Source organism: Candoia aspera, chromosome 1 (assembly GCF_035149785.1).
Source record: "Candoia aspera isolate rCanAsp1 chromosome 1, rCanAsp1.hap2, whole genome shotgun sequence".
Lineage (NCBI taxonomy): Eukaryota > Metazoa > Chordata > Lepidosauria > Squamata > Boidae > Candoia > Candoia aspera.
In genome coordinates, this window is record NC_086153.1 from 7,421,252 (window position 1) to 7,446,734 (window position 25,483).

Genomic DNA, 25,483 nt, shown 5'->3' on the forward strand with positions numbered 1-25,483 from the left:
GGCACATAATCAATCAATCAATCAATCCCTTCATCGTCTTCAGCTCTGTCGTTCTCTTCTGACACTTCTACCTCTTCACCCTCTTCCATCACATCATCTTTTTCTTCTCCTATCTTAGCAACAACTTCAATTTATTCTTCAATTTCAGTTTCAGAGAAATCTGAAGCTGAAAATAAAGCTTCTTTTGAAGCCAAGGATTATTTCAATGCTTCCCCCTCTTTCAAATCAAATACCTCCTGTTCTGCAATATTTTCCTTTTCCTCAACAACAGGTATGGCTAGCTGTTTTCCCTTTTCAATACAGCATCTACTTTCTTAACAGCAGCCACCAACTGTTTGTTTATTTCTATCCCGCCTTTATTATTTTTATAAATAACTCAAGGTGGGGAACATACCAAATACTCCCTCCTCCTCCTCCTATTTGCCCCGCAACAACAACCCTGTGAGGTGAGTTGGGCTGTGAGAGAGGGACTGGCCCAAGGTCACCCAGCCGGCTTCTATGCCTAAGGCGGGACTAGAACTCTCCTAACACGCCTGATTGGCTCTTGAGCTGAGAGAGAGGGACTGGCCCAAGGTCACTCAGCCGGCTTCTATGCCTAAGGCGGGACTAGAACTCTCCTACCACGCCTGATTGGCTCTTGGGCTGAGAGAGAGGGACTGGCCCAAGGTCACCCAGCTGGCTTTCATGCCTAAGGCGGGACTAGAACTCTTGGTTTCTAGCCCGTTGCCTTAACCACTAGACCAAACTGGCTCCGCTATGTCCTCATCTGAAGCTCTTCCTAATCCCTCTACTGTTGCATCTTCATGCTTTTCAGAAGCCAGAACTATAGAATTTTCTTCTTCCACTTTTCCTGACAGGTTTTTTTTTCTCCCTCTGTAATTTCTACAGCGTCTTCCCCATCTACTCCTGCAGCCTCAATTCTATTAGCTTTGCTTTCCTAGATATCCCACCTACAACCACTATTTCCTTAATAGTGATGCATTCCTCAGTTTCTTCTATTCCCTCTGGATTTTCTTCTCAAGCTGTCTTCTATCCTTTTTCAACACCCCCTGCTTTTGAGGGACCATCAAAATACAATGATCAGAAGAGCCATTCTATTCCTAACCCTAGATGTTGTCTTCTGGTAGGACCCATGATGTCCCTCGCTATAATAGACTCGTTGGATCTATTTCAGACAAACTCAGAAGACCTTACCCATGAAAGCAATTCCATTTTTGTGGAGCAGTTCTGGAAGTTTGGGGTTCTCCGAGGCATGGCCCCAGCCTGCCCACACTGCCTGGAATTGGAAAAAAGGAAGTCAGATTTCCTTGCAAAGTGGTCTACAACAAATCGAGAAAGATGTTCATGACTTCAACTCTCCCACAGTTAGTTTCAAGTCATTGGAATGTACAGAAACCAACAACATTTCATGCATCATGGAATGCATGTTTTTCAATCTATTCTAAACAAAAGACAGGTGTGAGCACATAGATAATACCAACAAGATTAACACACACAAATTATTTCACACACTTTTAAAATATCTGAAAATATTTTTGTTTGTTTCCAAGAAGTCAACTGTATCCTCATCCAGAATACCCCACTTTTTCCCCTTTTCACAACTTTTCCATGTTTTGCTCAGGACAGTTCACATTCCATGCTTAATCCCCACTAAGCGATTTGGGAAGAATTTCCCTCAATGTATTATTTTCCTAAAGATTTTTGCAGCACAGAGAGTCATGTTAAATTTGGGCTTTCCCCAGATAATGGACGGTGTCCTTTTAGCTACAACATTTATGGACAAACAATTTTCCTTTCCATTCTACAACTAGATTCCTGTTTCTCCATCTTTCCTTAGATTCTTCTCTGTGCCTTGTCAGACTTTAGGACATCCTTCCCCATCCTGAACTTCTCCAGATGTATTGGACTACAACCCCCAGAATACCCAACCAGGGTGGCCACTGATTGGGAAAGGTGCATTTATGATCTGAACAGGTGAGTTATCAGGCAACCAGACATCTTCCTCTTTCTGTACGATATCAAGGAAGCTCAGCTCACAAGCCCAGTTCACAACAAGCTAAGCCAGGGCTCCTCAGCCAGGGTTCCCTGGCACCCTAGGGTTCCGGGAGAGGTCACTACACTAGGGGTTCCCTGGGAGATCACACTTTATTTAAAAAATTATTGCAAATTCAGGCAACTTGAGGTAAGTTTCATTCTTTATTTTTAATTTAAGAACACTGTTAAGGCCTATATACAGGCCTACCCATGAAACGAATATCATAATTTGGTAACTTCTGGCCTCTATTTGAGCCTGAATGTGCAGGGAGTCCCTGAGGCCTGAAAAATATTTCAAGGGTTCCTCCAGGGTTAAAAGGTTGAGCAAGACTGAGCTAAGCCATGTTCTGTTGAACTATGAGAATTAAATAAGCTGCAATTGGGACTATACAACATGCTAAGTTTTAATAAAGCCTAGTTTACAAGCCAAAATGGGTAGAGTTCACCGAGCATGCTAAGCTACATCCAAGCAAACAACTATGTCAGAATGAGGCCACCAAAACCCTTAACGTGTATTCTTGATTTTTTTAAATTCCGTATTTCCACCTTCTCACCTGCACTGGAATTCTTTTTGCAATCTCCAGTATCAGCTCCACATTTGCATAGTTATTGTTATTTGGACCTCCAGGCACTGGGACGTAATGATCAGCCATTTTAATATATTCTGCAAGTATGAAAAAGATAGCAATATTTGGGCTGCTCATTCAACAGGCAACTTCTATATTTCCAAAACAGGTTTTTTTTAGCGCTACCTATTAACTGACTGTCTACTGGAGTAACGTAATTTATTTATTCAAATTATGAATCACCAGCCCAGAGGATCTTATGGTGGGTTAAGATCTGCGCACAACGCATGTAAGAACCTAGGTGCTGAGTCTACTGTAAACACAGAACAGCAGTTTCCCACCATCTTTTCATACCTTTAAATTAGGTTTACCATATCTTAGGATCTACTTGTGCCCACAGACACCTCCTCAGTCACCTGCCAAGCTTTGGTCACCAGACTTAAAAAAATATATATTTTAACTAAAAAGTTGGGAAGCTGGTATGTTGCAGTACAAAAGGCCACCGTTATCCTTATTTCTCAGCAGTGTAAAATTCTGGGAGGCTGGAACGCGGGGTGCAGTCTGAAAGTATGCCAACCTTCCCAGGAAAGATTTGGGAGAGGAGGCAGCATCCTAGAGGTAGGAAGAGGAGTGACAGGTAGCATTCTGATAACGGAGGCTTTGTAACTATAGGTAGTCCGCAGGTAGTCCTTGTTTAGCGATCACAATTGAGACTGACAACTCAGTTAAGCGAAGCAGTCACTAAATGAAATTATGACTTTGCTTATGATCTTACTTCAGCTTTCCTTTGCTTTACAGACCTGCAAAAGTCGTAAATGCATGGATTGGTCACAAAGCTACTCTTTCATCACCGTCATAATTTGAACGGTCACAAAATCAGACAGTTGCTAAACAAGGACTACCTGTAGTTACATTCCCTATGGCAGCCAGTTTGTGAATGGACCAGCCCATCTCAGCAGCCATTCCATGAAACCCCCCCACAACTTATTCTCAAATTTGCCAATAGGCCCCAGTCCAAAGCAGCTGGAACCTTGAGCCACGGTGGGTCCTATTAGAAATCTTTTTGTAAGCTTTTGAATAGGCTTTTTGAGTAGAGAACATGCTGCTATTCTGCAATCTTTCCTCTTTGTTTTGCAACTGCTTGAAAACTGGGAACTACACATCTCTGTTTAAAAGTCTTTATCACCTTTGTCACAAGTCATATTAACTGGAAAGAAAAAATGTAAGTGGGTGTTCCCCAAGTTATTTTATACAAAAAGGCAGATATACACACCTATTCCCACAGATATATTAAGTAGGCTATAAGATAGAGCAGTGTTTCTCAACCTTGACAACTTTAAGATGTGTGGACTTCAACTCCCAGCATTCCCCAGCCAGACATGCTGGCTAGGGAATGCTGGGAGTTGAAGTCCACACGTCTTAAAGTTGTCAAGGTTGAGAAACACTGTTGTATATACCTGTGTATATTTTTAACCAAAATACCATGAAAAATGTGCCATTTGTGGATAAGCCAACCTGCATACTGGGAATGCTCATAAAAAAAAAAAAGCAGGGCTTCCATTGTGAACTGCTGCTGCCATTTTAGCTTTTCTGACCCTCCACATCCCTCCATGGACTCCCCTGGCCATCACTGTCCTTCTTTTCCACCAATTCTTTTATTCCATACTGATTGTTCTCCTTTCATTTCGTTTGCCATTACCTCTTTAGAATATGTATTTTTGACTTCCCACTTCAACTCCTTGTTCTTACATTTCCTACATCTTCTTTTCTGCCTTCCTCATAAGAAAGGGCTTTACAGGTAGTCCTCACTTAACAACCATTCATTTAGTGACAGTTTGGACTTACGACCGTGCTAAAAAACTGACTTGCAACTGGTCCTCACACTTATGACCATCATAGTGTCCCCCAGTCAGGTGATCACAATTTGGGCACTTGGCAACTAGTCCACATTTATTTATCAAACTTTATTTATTTTATTTATCAAACTTTATCACTGCCCATCTCCCCCACACGGGGGACTCTGGGCGGTGAACATTTATGAATGTTGCGGCATCCCATGGTCACATGATTGTCATTTTCTACCTTCCCAGCTGGCTTCTGGCAAGCAAAATCAATGGGGAACTACGTGATTCACTTAACAACCATGTGGTTCACTTAATGACTGCTGTGATTTGGTTAATGACCGCCACACAAAAGGCTGTAAAATTGGGTCAGATTTGCTTAATGACCGCTTTGCTTAACAACTGAAATGCTGGTCCCAATTGTGGTCATTAAATGAGGACTACCTGTATTTGCTTCAAGCCTTTACTTTCTGGAGTAGGACACAAGTAACTTACCGTTTTACCAGAGGAAGCCCTGAAAAGCTTAAGCTCACCTGCGTTGGCTTTCAAGTCTTCAGGCGTCACCATAACCACGAACCGAATGGCTCGTTCGTTCCGGAACATCTCGTAGGACCAGCGTCGGATGGACCTCATGCATTTTACTGCCGCTATCCCGTTGTTGGCAATGAGAACCTAGACAGGGAAGAAACGTGAGGGAGGAGGGATAAAATGGGTCAGATTTACAATCAGCAATCATACTGGGAACTAACTATCTGGACAGCACAGCTTACACAGATAGATCTCCACATTGCCTGAATTAATGGATAGAAAGCGCCAACATGAGATGGAAATCACCACGAGACATCCTCATTCTTACCTAAGACTAACTAGACCTCTGAGATGAATCAGCTCTACGTAGAAATCCCTACAAACGGCAGTCTCCATAACTTTTACATCCATCTTGGATAGCGCCAATTCTCTGTTGCAAGGAGGACAGGGTTCTTATTCTGTCTGACACAGGATCTTTTCCTTAACCTGGCTTCACAATGGGTTACATTACAGGTAGTCCTCACTTAACAACCACAACTGAGACTGGAATTGCTAAGCGGTCATTAAGCAAATCCAACCTGATTTTACCACCTTTTGCGGCAGTTGTTAAGCAAATCACCACAGGCATTAAGCAAACTATGTGGTCATTAAGCGAATCACGCAGTTCCCCATTGATTTTGCTTGCCAGAAGCTGGCCGGGAAGGTCGAAAATTGTGATCGCGTGATCGCAGGACACTGCAATGGTCATAAATGCAAACTGGCTGCCAAGTGCCCAAATTGTGAACACGTGACCACGGGGACGCTGCAATGGTTATAAGCTTGAGAACCAGTTTATGTCAGTTTTTTCAGCATCGTCATAAGTCTGAACTGTCACTAAACCAATGGTTGTTCAGTGAGGACTACCTGTATACCTAGTCAGAATTTTTTCTGTTTTGAACTGGTAATTCCTCTTTGACTGCTAGCATCTCCCCAGAGTCCAGGTAGCAACCCTGCTAACTGAAGGAAATATCAAAGATTCTTTTCTTACATATGTAAAGCAAATCCTCTCTCCTGCTTTTATGTCCTCAAGAGCCATGCACTTCACAACGGCTGAGTTTACACTGTATGATAACCGTAGTTTGTTTCACCATGGTTTGTTGGGCAACTCATAATGGCCTCTTTCATACATTCACCTAAGCCACAAAGCTGGGCTTACACACTGTGTTAAGCCAAAGCCAAAGAAACAACATGATCATTTGGCATGACGCATAAACACAACTGATGTCTGAACTTTGCCTTAATCCCTCATTCACACATTATTAAGCTGATTTTCTATCATTATGATCCCATATACTTTATTTCACCACTGACCAAGATTGAACCAAGAACCGCTATAAATTTTAATAGTCCCAGGGAGCTGGACTCCAGTTTGGAATGAGAGAGAGAGAGAAAGAGGGGGGGAAGTCACCATTCACCTTCTCAATAACTTTGTTCCCTCCAAAACGGGTGACAAACTCTGCTGGAGACGCAACTGTGAAATCCCTCTGAAGATCCACCTTCTTCCTATCTCTGCCTTGTTTCATGAGATGGAGGCCGGACATGCTTGGTCTGGGGAGACAAGGAACACAGCACCATTACAGTTGCCAGACAGACTTTGCAGAGACTGACTAGAAATCTAGATTTCTTCCACCATCATTTCCTACCAGATTATTTTAACACTAGATGCCAAGACCTGAAACTAGCTTCTCCACAACTTATCAGCCGACGCTTGGCTCATAAGCTACGGACCATCATTCCAGGATCCTGTATGGAACTGTGCAGAAATGTATGATCTTTCAAGGATCCCCCAAAAGGAAGGAATTTTAAAAGACAAGTATTAGCATTTCGAAGGACACCCAGAAACAGACCAGGATCTGAGGCTGTTTTCTGAAACCCAAGGGAGTGTGTACGAGATAAGTTGGGATCTAGTTTCCCAGGGCAGGAATGCCAAAAATGTCAGAAACTATAGGGGCTGAAACTGATGAGACGGGAATCTTTGATTCTCATATCAGTGCAAGCCATTCTGTAAACAAGGGATGGATCCCAGAGTCCCACACTGAAGCAGAGCAAAGAGAGGCCAGTATTAGATGCATCTCTAGTTAGAGCTACATCTTTTTTAAAATTCAGAAATAAACTAAGCATGCCAATTCCAAATTATGTCCTGCTGATTTCAATAGGCACACCTGGAGTTCCAGCATTAGCATCCCATAACAACACCGACACGGTGAAAAAAACAGAAGAGTTTATTTATTTGTTCAATTTATATAGCCGCTCACCTCACATACAAGCAGTTGGCCGTAAGTCGGTTTTTCCAGCACAGTCCTAAGCCTGAACCGTCACTAAACAAATGGTTGTTAAGCGAGGACTACCTGTACATGACTCTGGGCAGCTCACAAAATTAAAAAAAAGTACAAAAAATAACCAAAATCACACCACAAACACCATTTCAACTTGCAAAGTGATGCACAAACAAAACTGAACTAGAGACCGAGAGAAACTGAAATGGACAGATTTGCCCTCTGCCTTAGTGTCTTGTTTTTCAAAACAAGGGAAAGCATGTCTTTCCCTGCAAAGAGAAAGCCTCTGAATCAGCTTTTTCAATGCCCTTCAGAGAATCAAAACCCCTTGATTTATTTATTTATATTCCAAATTTCTATCGCCGCCCATCTCTCCCGAAAAGGGGACTCTTCCTTTCCAAACACAAGGAGTTAATTCCCTGCCTTCGCTGTCAAATGCCAAAGTGGCCAAATGTTATTATCTTCCCCCCCACCAAAGAAAGAAAGAGAAAACTACCAGGAACAATTTCTCCACTTGCGCTAATTCTGTCAACACAAGTAGCCCAGAATCTACTTAAAAGGTCCCCAAAACAATCCAGCTAAAATCAGATCAGAAACGTGCCACAGTCAATCCAGTACCTTTGAAGCATGTGATATCTCATCCCTTGGTTTTCTACTGCGCCTTCATCCATGTTGGCTGAGGAATGTAAAGTGTCAAAGGTGTCTTCCAAGTTTAGATTCTAGACCAAGCAGCAACATTACACCCAAAGCCGCTGCTTTAAACTAGTTTTTCGTGTTGCCGTCCTTCCCCCAAAATAAGCTGGATTTTTTTTTCCTATCAACTGCTTTGCATTTTTAACCTTTGTCCCCCTGCTTTTTGCTTCTGCACCAAACTGCCCATCTCTCTCCATGCGCACACTCAGCTGCAGGCAGGGACGGAGAAGAGCCACAGGCTGCCGCTGAAAGCAAAAAATAAAAAATAAAAAATGCACACAAGCTTTGGAGGAGGGAAGAGAGAGTAAAGATCTACTGGTTATGTAAGTGGGAGGCACAGGGCTCGTCCTGCAAAATCAAAACGCTGCTGTCATAAACCAAGTTGTGAAGATCACCCGTGACTTACGAGATTCTACCATCTTTCCCCAAACTGGGAATGCCAGCTAATACAGTAAACCCTTAGAAAGTGGGTTTCCAGGCTAAATCTGAAAGCTGCATTCAGCTCCAGGCTATGAGAAATGTATACCACAAAAAAGTCATTCTTTGAAAGCCCCACACTTGAAGATTCTCTCTTTGATGAAGCAGCTATTACGGCAGCTTCCTGCCCCAGGATGCATAAATCTGCTCTTTTAAGAGCACACACCAGACTAATAACTGCAGGAGCAATGAAGAGGCATTGGGGAAAAAGTTATTTTCTGATCAGACCCGAGAGCAACCCACTATTGAATCCCAACCGAATTTGGCACTGAGTAGGTTACGCAACTTCAGCAAAGGATCGTTACCTTGTCGTGGTGCTGGAGCTTGAGCACCTCAATGATGCCATGAGCTAAACCGTGAAGGGCCACCCAACACGGGAAGGTCATGACAGAGAGGTCAGACTAAATGCGATCCCTGGGGAAGGTAATGGCAACCCACCCCAGTATTCTTACCGTGAAAACTAAATGGATCAGTACAACCAGAGATATGTCGGTATACCATCGGAAGATGAGACCCCCAGGTCGGAAGATGGTCAAAATGCTACTGGGGAGGAACAGAGGATGAGCTCAGCTAGCCCCAGACGTGATGACGCAGCTAGCTCAAAGCCGAAAGGACGGCTAGCGGCCGATGGTGCTGGTGGTGAACGGTGAATCCGATGTTCTAAGGACCAACACACCACTGGAACCTGGAATGTAAGATCTATGAGCCAGGGCAAATTGGATGTGGTTATTGGTGAGATGTCAAGATTAAAGATAGACATTCTGGGCGTCAGTGAACTGAAATGGACTGGAATGGGCCACTTCACATCAAATGACCACCAGATCTACTACTGTGGACAAGAGGACCACAGAAGAAATGGAGTAGCCTTCATAATTAATAGTAAAGTGGCTAAAGCAGTTCTTGGATACAATTCAAAAAACGACAGAATGATCTCAATTCGAATTCAGGGCAAGCCATCTAACATCACAGTGATCCAAATATCCGCCCCAACCACAAAAGCTGAAGAAGCTGAAGTAGAGCAGTTCTATGAGGATCTGCAGCACCTACTGGACAACACGCCTAAAAGAGATGTTATTTTCATCACAGGAGACTGGAATGCTAAGGTGGGCAGTCAAATGACACCTCGAATTACAGGTAAGTATGGCCTGGGAGAACAAAATGAAGCAGGACATAGGCTGATAGAATTTTGCCAAAACAACTCACTCTGCATAACAAACACTCTCTTCCAGCAACCTAAGAGACGGCTTTATACGTGGACTTCACCAGATGGACAACACCGAAATCAGATTGACTACATCCTTTGCAGCCGAAGGTGGCGGACATCTGTACAGTCGGTAAAAACAAGGCCTGGAGCTGACTGTATTTCCGATCACGAACTTCTTCTTGCACAATTTAGGATCAGACTAAAGAGATTAGGGAAGACCCACAGATCAGCTAGATATGAGCTCACTAATATTCCTAAGGAATATGCAGTGGAGGTGAAGAATAGATTTAAGGGACTGGACTTAGTAGATAGGGTCCCGGAAGAACTATGGACAGAAGTTGGCAGCATTGTTCAGGAGGCGGCAACAAAATACATCCCAAAGAAAGAGAAAACCAAGAAGGCAAAGTGGCTGTCTGCTGAGACACTAGAAGTAGCCCAAGAAAGAAGGAAAGCAAAAGGCAACAGTGATAGGGGGAGATATGCCCAATTAAATGCAAAATTCCAGAGGTTAGCCAGAAGAGATAAGGAATTATTTTTAAACAAGCAATGCGCGGAAGTGGAAGAAGACAATAGAATAGGAAGGACAAGAGACCTCTTCCAGAAAATTTGAAACATCGGAGGTAAATTCCAGGCAAAAATGGGTATGATCAAAAACAAAGATGGCAAGGACCTAACAGAAGACGACGAGATCAAGAAAAGGTGGCAAGAATATACAGAAGACCTGTATAGGAAGGATAACAATATCGGGGATAGCTTTGACGGTGTGGTCAGTGAGCTAGAGCCAGACATCCTGAAGAGTGAGGTTGAGTGGGCCTTAAGAAGCATTGCTAATAACAAGGCAGCAGGAGACGACGGCAGCCCAGCTGAACTGTTCAAAATCTTGCAAGATGATGCTGTCAAGGTAATGCATGCTATATGCCAGCAAATTTGGAAAACACAAGAATGGCCATCAGATTGGAAAAAATAAACTTATATCCCCATACCAAAAAAGGGAAACACTAAAGAATGTTTAAACTATCGAACAGTGGCACTCATTTCACATGCCAGTAAGGTAATGCTCAAGATACTGCAAGGTAGATTTCAGCAGTTCATGGAGCGAGAATTGCCAGATGTACAAGCTGGGTTTAGAAAAGGCAGAGGAACTAGAGACCAAATTGCCAATATCCGCTGGATAATGGAAAAAGCCAGGGAGTTTCAGAAAAACATCTATTTCTGTTTTATTGACTATTCTAAAGCCTTTGACTGTGTGGACCATAACAAATTGTGGCAAGTTCTTAGCGGTATGGGGATACCAAGTCATCTTGTATGCCTCCTGAAGAATCTGTATAACGACCAAGTAGCAACAGTAAGAACAGACCACGGAACAACGGACTGGTTTAAGATTGGGAAAGGAGTACGGCAGGGCTGTATACTCTCACCCTACCTATTCAACTTGTATGCAGAACACATCATGCGACAAGCTGGCCTTGAGGAATCCAAGGCTGGAGTTAAAATCTCTGGAAGAAACATTAACAATCTCAGATATGCAGATGATACCACTTTGATGGCTGAAAGCGAAGAGGAACTGAGGAGCCTTATGATGAAGGTGAAAGAAGAAAGTGCAAAAGCTGGCTTGCAGCTATACCTCAAAAAAACCAAGATTATGGCAACCAGCTTGATTGAGAACTGGCAAATAGAGGGAGAAAATGTAGAAGCAGTGAAAGACTTTGTATTCCTAGGTGCAAAGATTACTGCAGATGCTGACTGCAGTCAGGAAATCAGAAGACGCTTAATCCTTGGGAGAAGAGCAATGACAAATCTCAATAAAATAGTGAAGAGCAGAGACATCACACTGACAACAAAGGCCTGCATAGTTAAAGCAATGGTGTTCCCTGTAGTAACATATGGCTGCGAGAGCTGGACCATAAGGAAGGCTGAGAGAAGGAAGATCGATGCTTTTGAACTGTGGTGTTGGAGGAAAATTCTGAGAGTGCCTTGGACTGCAAGAAGATCAAACCAGTCCATCCTCCAGGAAATAAAGCCAGACTGCTCACTTGAGGGAATGATATTCAAGGCAAAACTGAAATACTTTAGCCACATAATGAGAAGACAGGACACCCTGGAGAAGATGCTGATGCTAGGGAGAGTGGAAGGCAAAAGGAAGAGGGGCCGACCAAGGGCAAGATGGTTGGATGATATTCCAGAGGTGACGGACTCGTCCCTGGGGGAGCTGGGGGTGTTGACGACCGACAGGAAGCTCTGGCGTGGGCTGGTCCATGAAGTCACGAAGAGTCGGAAGCGACTGAATGAATAAACAACAAAGGTTAAGCAAACAAAACAAACTGTGTAAAGCCATTCTGCAATTCACGGGACATGGAGACTTGAAAGCCATGTGCCACGTCCAACTGTTTTCTTCCACAGTTTGGTTTCTTCAAGCATTTCTTCCCAGAGACTACAAATCTATCTTCCCCCTTCCTTCTCCAAAATGTGGTTTATCTTTCAACGAATGAAGAGAGATTGAAATAAACATGTGCCAGGCAATCCATCCCAAAAGCTGTTGACCAAGGCGATAGGTAGGTGAGAATGCTAGTTTTTTGCACCATGACACCTTTCCTTAGTAGCATAATTATTTAACCATCCAGTCCTTGCTTGTGCTAAGCAAAACATCGAGTTGATACAGGGTCCCCCTTGACAAACTGGTGTGCCGACAATATCTTACTTTGATCATCTCACAACAAGGCGGGTAAGATTTACCCAGCATTGTTTGGCTGCTTAGGGCTGTTGCTCCAGCATGTCTTGGGGCTAAGATCCAGCCTTCTGCAGCTTCAATATCCAATATTTGTTCACTGTTTAAACATCTTATCTCATCTTTCCATTTCTGAAACGCCTTCAAGGAAACCTACACCTCTAACATTCAAGTAAAGACAGTATTTCACCCTAGGGACATGATGCAGAAAAGTATTAAAGAACTGCCAACCCACCCCCAAGTAAAACTCAACTTTTTTTAAAATTCTACCCACATAAACTTCATAGGGTTGCATTGTGTGAGATGGACAGCCATATAAATGCGAGAAATAAAAAAATAAACTTTCTGAAATTGGAAAACTTTCCACCGATAACTAGGATGCAAAGCAGGTTAATGGATTCCCGAAACTGCGCCCTTTCACACGTTTGGCCACCTCACTTCAGAAGCCTGGAAAGATAAAGGTAAATGAAACAAGTTAAGTGCATCCCTAAAGGATCACCCTTAAGGCCTATCTCAAGAGTGGGTGAGTTTCTTGTAGCCAAGGGACACATTATAATTTGTTGGGCTTCCAAGATGGCGTGACATCATCTGAGTGATTATGTGCCATCAAGTCGGCATCAACTCTTACCCCATTGATAAGATTTTTCTCCAGGATCTTCCTCATCAGAGTAAAGAGGGGCAATTTTTCCAAACTTTTTTTAATTGCATGTATTTTCAGACCACCCACTCCCAAAGTCAGCAGCTTTGAAAAGTCTGAAATACAAGAGCCGAAGAGGCTGGAATGCACCGCTCCCTTCCCTGTTTAGTATCTGAGTTTGAAACAGCGACTTGAGAGGCAGGTGTAGAGTCCTCTTCCTCCTGGCGACTGAAGGCTGGCGTGGCAGTTCAAGGGGAAGAGATGTGCATGGACGTGTGCATCCACTGCCACTTCCCACAATCTTTCGGTGTCAGGCTAGTCCTTCCAATGAATGAAATATTCTAAACTCCTGCACCTAGAACCCAGCCTATGCTCCACCCCACATTCTCTCCCCCATCAATCAGAACCTGCTTCCCCGCTCCTCTGGAGTCTAGAATCATTTCTGGAATGGCCTTGTTTCCTCCTTAATTGTCTTGCTACCCTTCTGTATTCCAAAGTCTAATAAGCATTCCCTCACAGGGGTGGGAGGGCTGGGGGTATAAGAGGTAAAAGGGGTAACTTAAGGTTTGACAGTTCCAGTCCATGGGCTATGTAAATCCCAGTTTACAGTTTCCCAAGTGGTCTGCTACTATCATTACTTGTATGTTGGGCCCATCTCTGGCTTGGCTTACAAGGACCTCTAAGGGTTTATATAGCCAGTGGTTCTTCTTTTTTTGCAGAACTTCTCATCTGTGCAAAGGAAGCTAAGGTCCATACTTAAGAAAATATATCTGGACCCAGTTAGAATAACTATTGCCCAATGCTCATATTTATTTATTTCCAGCATATTTTGTATCACCCACTCACAAGACTCTGGACGATGTATAGTAAGCAATAGTAGCACAATAAAAATCTTATCAACTCCATCTCAGTATTAAGCCAGGTAGTGGAGAAGGTGGTTATGCTGGAGGCCCAGAAGCCCATGGAATCTGCCCACTTTAAGGCTTACACACTGGTTTTCAAACCTCCCCTCTCAAAATGGTAGGAAACTGGATCTTCAGTTTTTAGCAATCACGGGCAGAGATACCACCAGGGTTCTGGCCGCAGTCTGGGGGCTGTTCACTGCTGGCTTCTCATGTAAAGAAGTCAAGTCAGGTGGAGGTTAAGCTTAGCCTGATCTCTTCCAGATGAAATTTAGATCTGAACTGGACACAGAGATGACCATGTTCATTCTGATGGATGATCTATACTGAGAGTAAGAAAGGGAGAGTGCAATTTATTGCAATGGTTGGCTTCCAGAGGGATTAAGATTCAGGACACTGTTATGTAAATAAGCAGCTGTAAGCCTCTGTTATCAACAAAAGACTCACTTCTTTGCCAGATCACAGGAAGACTGTTAAAAAGAAAATAAAGAAGCCACCACCCTAATACTTTGGATATATTGGTTCTAAATACAGGCAACCCTCCTTATTTGTGGGTTCTGCATTTGTGAATTCGCTTATTTATGAAAATGATTTTGTAACCCCAAAATCAGCACTCAGAGCACGGTTGTGCTTATTCACGGACATGCAGAGTGTCAAAACATCGGAATTGCCCAACGTGCATGCTCCCAGCTGAGGTTTCAGCATCTGCTAATTCAGTATTTGCGGCATTTTCACAGAACATAACTGCCATGTATAACAAGAATTGCCTCTAGGAAACAGTTCAGTTGCTGAAATTCTTGTAACCCCATCCCTTTCGTCTCAATAAATTTTGCTAAAGAGAGCTCCTAAAGAATTGTGCCTGGAAAGGATCATTTTCAATTGAGGAATCTGCCAAAGAGCCTGGATTTGATAAATTCTGAATCTCTCAGCAGCTTTTGATACCACTGACATGGTATCTCATTGGAGCACTCTAGGGAGCCTTGAAAGCTATTTCTCTGAGGTCCTACCAGAAAGTGATACTAGGAGACTCTGAATTATCTTTGGAGTTCCATAACATTCTACCTTCGATGTATTATTTTACATTTAATGAAGACATTAGGAAGGATCATTCACAGGTTTGTTATCATCAGCATTTCTCCATTCCTGCAGGCTTTGGGCTGGGTATCTCCAGAGCCTTTGAAAATAACTAGGATGGAAGGGACTGGATGTGGGAAAACAAAGTGAAAATGAATGTAGACCTGATGGATGAACAATCCCAGGATCTGGTCTTCAGGATTCTAGGGAAATGCTTACTCTGGATGGGATGGCATTTCTCCTTAAGCATGAAGTTTATAGTCTGGAGGGTCCTCCTGAATCATCCAATATTAATTCTGGACAGCCATGCAACTACAATGGTAAGGAAAGCCCTTTATCAGCTTTGGCTGATCACCCAACCACGTGTCCCTCCATGGAAGAGAAAAAAATGGCTTTGGTAATAATAATTAATTAATAAATTAATAATCTACATTAATAAGTGATTTATTTGTACACTGTTAATAACAACAACTCTGCAGACCACAGAGTTCTTCTAACCATGCAGTTATCTTCCCAGTGCTGAAGAATATCTCTTTTAGCTGCAAGTAGGGCACAGAGAATCCACTTCCTCGGTCCATATGTCAAATGCTTATGTAGAAATCTTACATTTGTTTATGTATCCATGATGATATGCCCTGTATTTTTTGTCTCTTTTTTAGATTTCTTTTTCCTTTATCATTTTGCATATTATATTTCTTCACTTTTGCATTCAATCCAAAAAGCAAAAAACAAATTAAATATAAATACATACATACTTTAAAAGTTGGATTATGTAACACACTGTTCATGGAACAGTCCTTGACAATACTCCAGAAGCTGCAGTTGGTCCAGAATGTAGCAACGGGGATGACGAATGGTGTCTCCCATAAACCTCACATTGAACCAATTTCACTGGTTACCAGTTGCTTTCAGAGCCCAATTCTAGGTGCTCATAATGGGGTTAAAAGCTTTACAAGGCTTAGCCCCAAGCAGGGGTTTCTCCAGGATATGATCAAAGACGTCAAGACATTGCAATTGAAGCTCCACCTGTCTTTTATGTGCATCATGCCCTGGTCCTAAGATACTTAAAAAACCACCTACTCTACAGATAGTCCTCACTTAACAACCATTCTTTTAGTGACAGTTCGGACTTGCAACTGTGTTTTTAAAAAATGACTTATGACCGGTTCTCACACTTATGACCATCACAGTTTCCCCGCGGTCATGTGATCACGATTTGGGTGCTTGGCAACCGGTTTGCATTTATGACCGTCACAGTGTCCCATGGTCATGTGATTGCCATTTTCGACCTTCCCAGCTGGGTTCTGGCAAGCAAAATCAATGGAGAACTGCATGATTCACTTAACGACCACGTGGTCCGCTTAACGGCCTGTGATTTGCTTAACAACCACTGAAAAAAAGGTCATAAAATGGGTCAATTTGCTTAATAACTACTTCACTCAGCAACTGAAATTCCAGTTCCAATTGTGGTCGCTACGCGAGGACTACCTATATATTGTCTCCTTGATCATCAACAGGGCATCTTCTGAAGGTCTCACTGTGAATACTTTTGATGCCCATAGTTAATTGTTGCTTTGGAACAGCATGGAGCCATCTGCCCCTGAAGGAGACGCAGACCCTCTCCTTATTATAGCATCAAGAGGAGTTCAGAACATATTGGTTCTCCCTGGCTATTTGAAATTTTTAACATTTTGTTTTAACATGCGTGTTGTATTGCTTTAAGGTTCATTTTAACTGCACATTGAATGTATTTCTAAAGGCCATCCTGAGGTAATGCAGGAGTGAGCTGTGTGCAGACAAACAGCAAAAAGGGCCTAAAGAAGCCAGGCCCTACAGACAGCTAAATTAATCCTCCTGAAGAACTGGGTTCAGCTGGATACCACCCTAAGCTAGGCCCTAAACTGGCATACTTGTCTGAATGGAGGCTGAAAAGAAAGAGAACAGAGAAAATAGTTCTGCTGACATCCAATATTATATTTCACTGTTCACCAAATTCATGTGAATGTGATCTGAGATTCAGAAGCTCTTTGTATGTCTGCAAAAGAATGAATGGACCCAAGTGTGACATCAGATTCGAAAAAAGAACGAAGTAACATCCAAGTACTTCAACCTCCCAGGACCTCAAAGTGACTGTTTTGGAAAAATAGGACTTTAACAGCACCGTTGAGTGAGTGACTGCTGAACTCGCATACTGTACATCAAAGTGTTTCAGGCAATCTCAAAAGGTCTCAATAAACCTGAGTGTTTAACATCTTACAAACGTTAACTGGTAAGTTACTTGTAATCTGTGTCACGTGAAATTTGCCTCTGCATAACCAACCTGTTCTTCCCTCCTTTCCCCAACATTAAAATTTAAAACCTACTGTACATTAGTTTAGCCACTCCATGCATCTGATGAAGTGAGTTGCAGCTCATGAAAGCTTATGCCTTTTAATAAAATTTGTGAGTCAGAAAAATTGCTACCAGACTCCTGATTTTTGGCTACCACCAACTAACATGGTTTTCGTCCAACAATTTTTACTTTCCCCACCTTCTTTTGCTCCGCCAGTTGTGACAAAATGCCCGAAGAAATGAAAGGTTTGGACATTATTTGGGATGGCCAGGTGATATCCAAAGATGGATTTTAGCACTGACATTCAACATGCTGCCCTCCACCTGGATTTTTCAGAGACAACGCTAAACATCCAAATCAAATGATGCCTAAGCTCACTGACCTTCTTAGTAACCAACAATTGATTTCCCTGGATTAAAATAATAATTATTATTTTAATATTCTAATATTAAAATTCTAATAGTTTAATAATTATTTTAATTCTAATATTAAAATTCTAATAGTTTAATAATTGTTCTCACTTATTACTAACAATGCTGAGCTTGCCGATTGGAAGGTAGGCAGTTCGAATCCGCGTGGTGGGGTGAGCTCCCATTGCTAGTCCCAGCTCCTGCCAACCTAGCAGTTCGAAAACATGCCCATGTGAGTCGATTAATAGGTACTGCTTCGGCGGGCAGGTAACGGCGTTCCGTTTAGTCATGCCGGCCACATGACCACGGAAGTGTCTACGGACAAACACCGGCTCTTCGGCTTTGAAACGGAGATGAGCACCGCCCCTAGAGTCGGACACAACTGGACTTAATGTCACGGGAAACCTTTACCTATTACTAACAATACACAGGTAATTTTTAATACATGCTCCATTTTGCTGGTTCATACCTAACAAGACTAACAATCTCCAGAAAGATTCCAGAGCTAAACCTAGGGAGAAAGCTCATCTCCAGATGTGTTAGGACTACAAGTCCCAGAATTCCAATGGCCATGCCTTCTGGAATTCTGGGAGCTCTTGTGTCAAGGCATTTGGTGGGGCTAGGTTTGGCAAGACCAGCTGAGGATCTTCAACGTGAATCTCTAAAACTTCTAAGGATTGTTCTTCTACTCCTCTGCAAAGTTATGAATGGTACTGTTATTTGGTCATGAGCCTACAGCAACAGGTTTGTACCACAGACTTATCTACAAACCAAGCAAAATGTTGATGGCACAGTGTGGATGTACAGTATTTCCAAATAAAGCTACAGCCTGTAGCCACCCATCATTTTTCATTTTCTGAGAACCTTTCTGAAAGGTCAGTGTGGGACGCAGAAGCATTCTTGGAATTAAAGATTATGCCAGAAATGAGTGTTTTGGAGCATGTCAGTTCCCAATGATTTATTAACAGATTTTTTTTTGTTCTTTTTTAAAAAGGCAGGCTTGGCAAACGCCCAACAGGCACCAAAGTACCTATTGAATCAAAGTCCACTCTCCCTACCCTGTTTTGCCATTATAAATATGGCATGGGTTTGCAGTTTGGTTACAAAAGGTAGGAGAGGCAGTTTGGTATAGTGGTTAAAGGCACCAAGCTAGAAACTGGGGGACTGTGAGTTCTAGTCCCGCCTTAGGCACAAAGCCAACTGGTAGACTTTGGGCCAGCCCCTCTCTCTCAGCCCCAGGAAGAAGGCAAGGGCAAGCCACTTCCAAAAATCTTGATAGGGAAGATAGCAAGGACTGGGCATTTCCTTCTATTGCTCTTTTGAACAAGAGTACAGGTAGTCCTCGACTTACGACCACAATTGGGAGTGGAACTTCTGTTGCTAAGCAAAGTGGTCATTAAGTGAGTCGCATCCGATTTTACAACCTTTTGTGCCATGGTCATTAAATGAATCACTGCTGTCATTAAGCAAATCATATAGCCATTAAGTGAATCTGGCTTCCCCCATTGACTTTGCTTGTCAGAAGCCCCCTGGGAAGGTCGCAAATGGGGATTACATGACCCTGGGATGCTGCAACCATTGTAAACACATGCTGGTTGCCAAGTGCCTGAATTGTGATCACATGACGGCAGGGACACTGTGATGCTCGTAAATGTGAGGACCCATCACAAGTCACTTTTTTCAGCACCATTGTAACTTTGAATGGTCATTAAACGAATGGTTGTAAGTCAAGGACTACCTGTAACACATTCAAAATTAAAGGAGAAGCACAGAGAAGATGGGTTGGGCCAAGGTAGTGATCACAAGAGGGAGAATTAGCTCATTTGAATCTCCTGGGATATTGGCAATGGAAAGGCTGTCAAGGGAATAGCAAGAAGAACAGATGGCTGGCTGGATTGGACAGGCTGGTCACTGAGTGTACCCCAAATAAGAGAAGGGACAAAGTCAGATGGAAATGACTTATGCAGTTCAGTCTGTGAATCCTGGGGAAAAATATATTTAGAAAAAACTGAAGACCAGATTATTTTGCAAGCTTTTGAGGGGGGGGGCAGCAGGGGAGCAATTTCCAAATCTATCTTAAACTGGAGGAGGAGGATGTTGAAAACAGCCCACATTTTAGGAGGAAGAGAAGGAAGAAAACAGTGTCTTGCTTTTCCCAGTAATTTGGCAGCAACGGGTCAAATTATCTTGGTGGCCAAATAAGAGCAAACAGATTGAGAAAGAGGTTCAAGGCTGCAGTCCTGTTGCGCAGAAAGTTGTATTTCATCCCACATTTTAAACACACAACAGCTGCGTGCTTTGATGGCACATCTCCCGGCCCTCACTCCAGTTCAGCTATTTAGCCTCCTTATAACTTTCCAGAGCTTGGTTGCTTCTCTTGAAAAAGGTTAGAGACAAGAAGGTTATGCCAGGATGGCCAAGGGAGAACAACTTCAAGGAAAGTTTATTTAAAATACTTTTGCAAGCATATCCAAAGCAGATTATAATGGTGGAAGGAACCACATCAAGTCAATAACTGAGATATATAATCAAAGCTCTCAGCATTAGATCAGAGTTAAACTGTGGAGTCCTCGATGCTCTCTGAGCTTGGTTGTTTGCTTGCAGATGTTTCATTACCCAATTAGGCAACATTATCACTAGGTAACATCAACACATCATCAACAGCATGAGTTGGGCGGCCATATATAACAGCACTGTGAGGGTCTGGATGGAGAACAACAGGCTTCAACTGAACCTTGGCAAGACTGAGTGGCTTTGGGTTTTGAGGCCCTCTAGTTCTGGGACTAACCACGGTTGGTACTGGATGGGGTTGCACTGCCCCAAACAGACCCTGTGTGCAACCTGGGGTCCTCCTGGACTCACAATTCCTGCTCAAGGAGCAGGTGGCAGTTGTGGCTAGGAGGGCCTTTGCACAACTTATGTGCCAGTTGTGCCCATTCCTGGACCGAGGGGGTTTACTCACTGTCACTCATGCCCTGGTCACCTCCTGGTTGGACTACTGCCATGCGCTCTACATGGGGCTGCCCTTGAAGAGTATCTGGAAACTTCAGCTGGTGCAGAATGTGGTGGCGTGGGCAGTTATGTGTGCCCCTAGAAGAGCACGTATAACATCTCTGCTCCATGAGCTGCATCGGTTACCAGTCTGTTTCTGGGTCCAATTCAAGGTTGTTGTTTTTGACCTTTAAAGCCCACCACAGCATGGGGCTGGGTTATTTGAGGACCGCCCTTCCCCTATTTCATCTGCCCGTCCCACTAGAGCCAGCAGGGAGGGCATGTTGTGGGTTCTGTCATCTAGGGAGCTACATCTGGCGGGCCTCAGGTGGTGGGCCTTTTCTGCTGTGACACCCGCATTGTGGAATCTTCTCCCCCCGACATGAGGTTGGCCTCATCACTCCTGAGCTTTTCAAGGTCCCTTAAGACTTGTGTCAGCAGGCCTGGGGACCCCAGGGGATGGGCGAATGAGTGAGGTGGCTCCATTATTAATACCCCTTTGCCTATTCTTTTCTTTTTGTGCTTCAGTTTTGCTTGTATGGTTTTCAACGATTTTAATAATTACTATATATGGTTTTAGGTAATGATGGTTTATATATTTATTGCTTTACCAGATTCTTGTATGCCGCCGAGAGTCACTTTCGTGAGATGGGCAGCCGTATAAATTTGATGAATAAATAAATGAACTAATAAAAACATAATAGATGGTGACATTAGGAATGAAAGTCTCACTTAGTTTGGTTTCTTAATCATTTCCTGAAGACTATTACAGTGGGGGCTGATCAAATTCTGGGGGGAGGGTGTTCCAAAGCGCTGGTGCAACAACCGAAGTGGGGTGCTGCGATTGTATACCTCCTATGGATTGGCCAGCCCAACCCTAGACTTTCCTTGTGTTTTCAGCAACAGCTCCCTGATGCTCTGAGATGCTCACCCACAGCACCAAAGGGGGTAGCTGTCCCCATTATATTAGCATTTGGGTATTAGGAACAAATTAGGAGTTTCTGAATATTCACACTCCACTTTGCTGCACGAAAAACTCCTGTTGTCCAACAGGGTGTTTAACACTGACATTTCTACTCCTCCATTCAGGTCAACAAACTTATAGCTGTGTACACCACTTGCATTCAAATGTCAACATTAAGCACTCACTTGCCCTGCTTGTAGTTATATTAGGAAAGCTTAATCTGGCCAGGTGAGAAGCAGAGAAGCTGAAAGCAGGCAGATCCATTGCAATAAATACCAATGCACAGGTGGCAGTCATTCCTCGTGGGAGGCTGTCAGCAGGCTGGACCTCACAGGTGGGAAAAAGAAGTGCCACCACTGAATCGTGTTTCTGCTATAAATGGGGCTCACATTTTGGACCCAGCAAGCACTAGATTTGTTATTAATGGTTTTTCCAGTTCTTGCCCAAAACATAATCAAACTTGTTATGTTCTTGAAACACCATCTGCAAAGTTTCTAGTTCTAATATTGGCTGGGAGAAACCTGATGCATAATATATGCAGAGAGCAATCAAAATTCCCCAAGAGCCTATCCTTAGAAGAGAGGTATGGCAGCCTTTTCAAGTGCCAGGTGCAAAAAAACAAAACCAGGCTCACTTAAATTTCAGCAGCCTCACAACTGGAATCCCACACAATCCCAAATGGGATTGTCAACGTAAACTTTCAACTTCTTCATCTCAAACTTCACACAACCTCACAAAAGAACATTGAAATCCAGCAAGATTGATTGACGTGGTGAGGCTTTGGCAATTTAAAAAAAATAAATTAATTTGCCTTTGCTTAATTTCGAGGTTCTACTGATGCTAACTGGGAGTCCTGCAGATAAGTTGGCCTCCATGGATATTACTTGCCGATACCTGCATAAAATTAAGGACACTGCAGATTTGCGGGAACCGTACACACTGTAGAATTCTAAAAAAGTTCTGCTGAAAACCCCCCAAAGAAAGGAAGATACTTCAAAATGCTTTAACACAGGCTGAAAATGTTCAATGGTAGGGATAGAATGGAATAGTTTAGAGTATTTAGAATATATTGTCTGGCCTGGGGGTCTTTGGGAACTGGAGACATTCTTAGATGGCTCCACTGTGATGGATATTCTTGCTCTCTCCATGGGGTTTGTGTATTTTAAAGTTTTTGATAATGTTTTTATTTTAATACAAGTAGTCCTCGCTTAATGACCACAAGTAGGACCGGCATTTCAGTTGCTAAGTGAAGCAGTCATTAAGCGAATCCAACCCAATTTTACAACCTTGGTGGGCATTAAGCAAACCATGTGGTCATTAAGCGAATCACATGGTTCCCCATTGATTTTGCTTGCCAGAAGCTGGCCAGGAAGGTTGAAAATGGTGATCCCATTACCATGGGATGCTATGATGGTCAAAAATGTGAACCAGTTACCAAGCACCGAAATCGTGATCATATGACCACGGGTATGCTGCAACAGTCCTAAGTGTGAGGACCGGTCACAAGTTGTTTTTTTTCCCACCACCGTCCTAAGTCTGAACCATCACTAAACAAATGGTTGTTAGGCAAGGACTACCTGTAATACCGTTTTAGAATGATTTTTTAAAATTTATTTGCTATTTTCTATGCCGCCCAGAGTCACTTTGTGTGTGATGGGCGGCCACATAGATATAATTAACAGATAAATAAGTGTTTTAGAAGAAATCAATGTCTAATCAATTGTGAAGAGGAATGGAGAAAGCTAACCAGTTTAATTGCAGGTCCCCACTTGTTGGTTATGAATGCAAAAAGAAAGCCACAAGACTATTCCAAGAGAATCATTCAGTCATTCTCGCTCTACAACAACTGAGTTCCAACCGTTGTTTTGGGGGACCTCGGGGCTCCCTGGAAATCAATCAAGAATTCCTTAATGAGTCAGAGCCAAGAAGCATCCATCCCCATCCTGCTGCTTCCAGATGTGTTGAAACATCAATTCCCACAGGAACCACGCAGCAAAGGACAGTAGGCGTTGTCTTCACCAGGTTGGAGATGGCTGCTCCAGAGCAGAAGTAGAGAAACGGGGGTCCTTAGTTGTTGCTAAACTACTACTCCCAGCAGCCCCAACTAGCCTGGTCAATGGTTAGGAATGGTGGGTACTGTAGTTCAGCAACATCTGGATGGTTGAGGGTAGGCAGGGAGAGAGAAATTAGCAGATTGCTTAGTACTTTGCAGAAGGTTGGCATGGATTTCTCATTCTGGGTACCGGTATTTTAAGCATAGCAACATTGAGTGATTAGAACTTTATGTGAACTGGGTCCTCCTTAGCCCCCGTAAAACAAGACCGTGATTCGGTTCCATTTATACAACGGCTAGCCAGTGTTTGGTTGGGTTTACTTAGAATTCTCAGTCTGTAATCACTAACATAGATTTGTTTTGACAGATCACCCCAGGGTAAGATTCACAGACAACAGCACGCATCTGGCTTTATGTAAAAGTTGATTCCCAGTCTGATACAGATTCAGGAGACCACTATATAGAGCAGTACTCATGACGTGTGGACTTCATGCTGGCTGGAGAATCCTGGGAGCTGAAGTCCACACATCTTAAAGCAGCCAAGGTTGAGAAACACTGATGTAGCGAGATATAGAGATAACAGAGATAAAGAGATAGAAATAAACCACATACAGGTAGTCCTCACTTAACAACCATTCGTTTAATGACAGTTTGGACTTACGACAGTGCTGAAAAAACCGATTTATGACTGGTCCTCACACTAACAACCGTCCCAGTGTCCCCGCGGTCACGATTTGGGTGCTTGGAGACTGGTTTGCATTTATGAGCACCACAGCATCCCGTGGTCACATGATCATCATTTTCAACCTTCCCCGCCAGCTTCTGGCAAGCAAAATCAATGGGGAACAGCATGATTCGCTTAACAACCACTTGGTTCACTTGACACCTGCAGTGATTTGCTTAACTACCGCCGCAAAAAAGGTTGTAAAATCAGGTCGGATTTGCTTAATGACTGCTTTGCTTAGCAACTGAAATTCTGATCCCAATTGTAGTTGTTAAGTGAGGATTGCCTGTAGAGATAAACCATATTTACACACCATTCAAAAAGACAACAAAAAAGCTAAGAAGGAAACAAAATGATCAGAACACATCCTCTCCAGTAACCAAGACCCTGATAAGCAGGGATTAACACCAGACAAACAATCAAGCAGAAAGTAATACTTTAATCAAGGAACTACCAGGAAAAAAAGCACCCCCCACCAGCACTGGCACAGGGCAAGCTACTGTATATAAACAGGGAGCACACACCACCCTCACTAGCACTGATGATGTTACCTAGTTGGGTCATGAAACATCTGCAAACAAACAACCCAGCTCAGAGAGCAACAAGGACTCTACGGACCACTCTATAAACAACCAGCTATAAACCTTCTCCATTATCAATAAAAAGACTTCCCACTTTTTTTTTAGATGTTTTTAGATTTTAGATTTTATCTTGCCTTCATTATTTTTATAAATAACTGAAGGCGGCGAGCATACCAAATACTCCTTCGTCCTATTTTCCCCACAACCTTGTGAGGTGGGTTGGGCTGAGAGAGAGGGACTGGCCCAAGGTCACCCAGCTGGCTTTCATGCCTAGGGCGGGACTAGAATTCTCGTACCAAGCCTGATTGGCTCTTGGGCTGAGAGAGATGGACTGGCCCAAGGTCACCCAGCCGGCTTTCATGCCTAAGGCAGGACTAGAACTCACAGCCTCCTGGTTTCTAGCTTGTGGCCTTAACCACTAGACCAAACTTC

General features: G+C 43.1%; 1 protein-coding gene across 5 annotated transcripts in view; it reads right to left on the reverse strand.

Annotated features, from left to right (window-relative positions):
• ACACA (acetyl-CoA carboxylase alpha) overlaps nt 1–25,483 on the reverse strand; it is a 252,885-nt gene that overhangs the window by 202,105 nt on the left and 25,297 nt on the right. For 4 of the 5 annotated variants that reach the window (XM_063296753.1, XM_063296749.1, XM_063296752.1 and 1 more), the window contains exons 4-7: nt 6,424–6,556; nt 4,975–5,113; nt 2,589–2,698; nt 1,195–1,276 (exon numbers count right to left, since the gene is read on the reverse strand). In XM_063296753.1, coding sequence (XP_063152823.1) covers nt 1,195–1,276; nt 2,589–2,698; nt 4,975–5,113; nt 6,424–6,556 — 464 coding nt within the window. Of the gene's footprint in view, nt 1–1,194; nt 1,277–2,588; nt 2,699–4,974; nt 5,114–6,423; nt 6,557–7,902; nt 8,016–25,483 lie in introns of those variants that run through there. The other variant, XM_063296754.1, reaches the window with a different exon arrangement.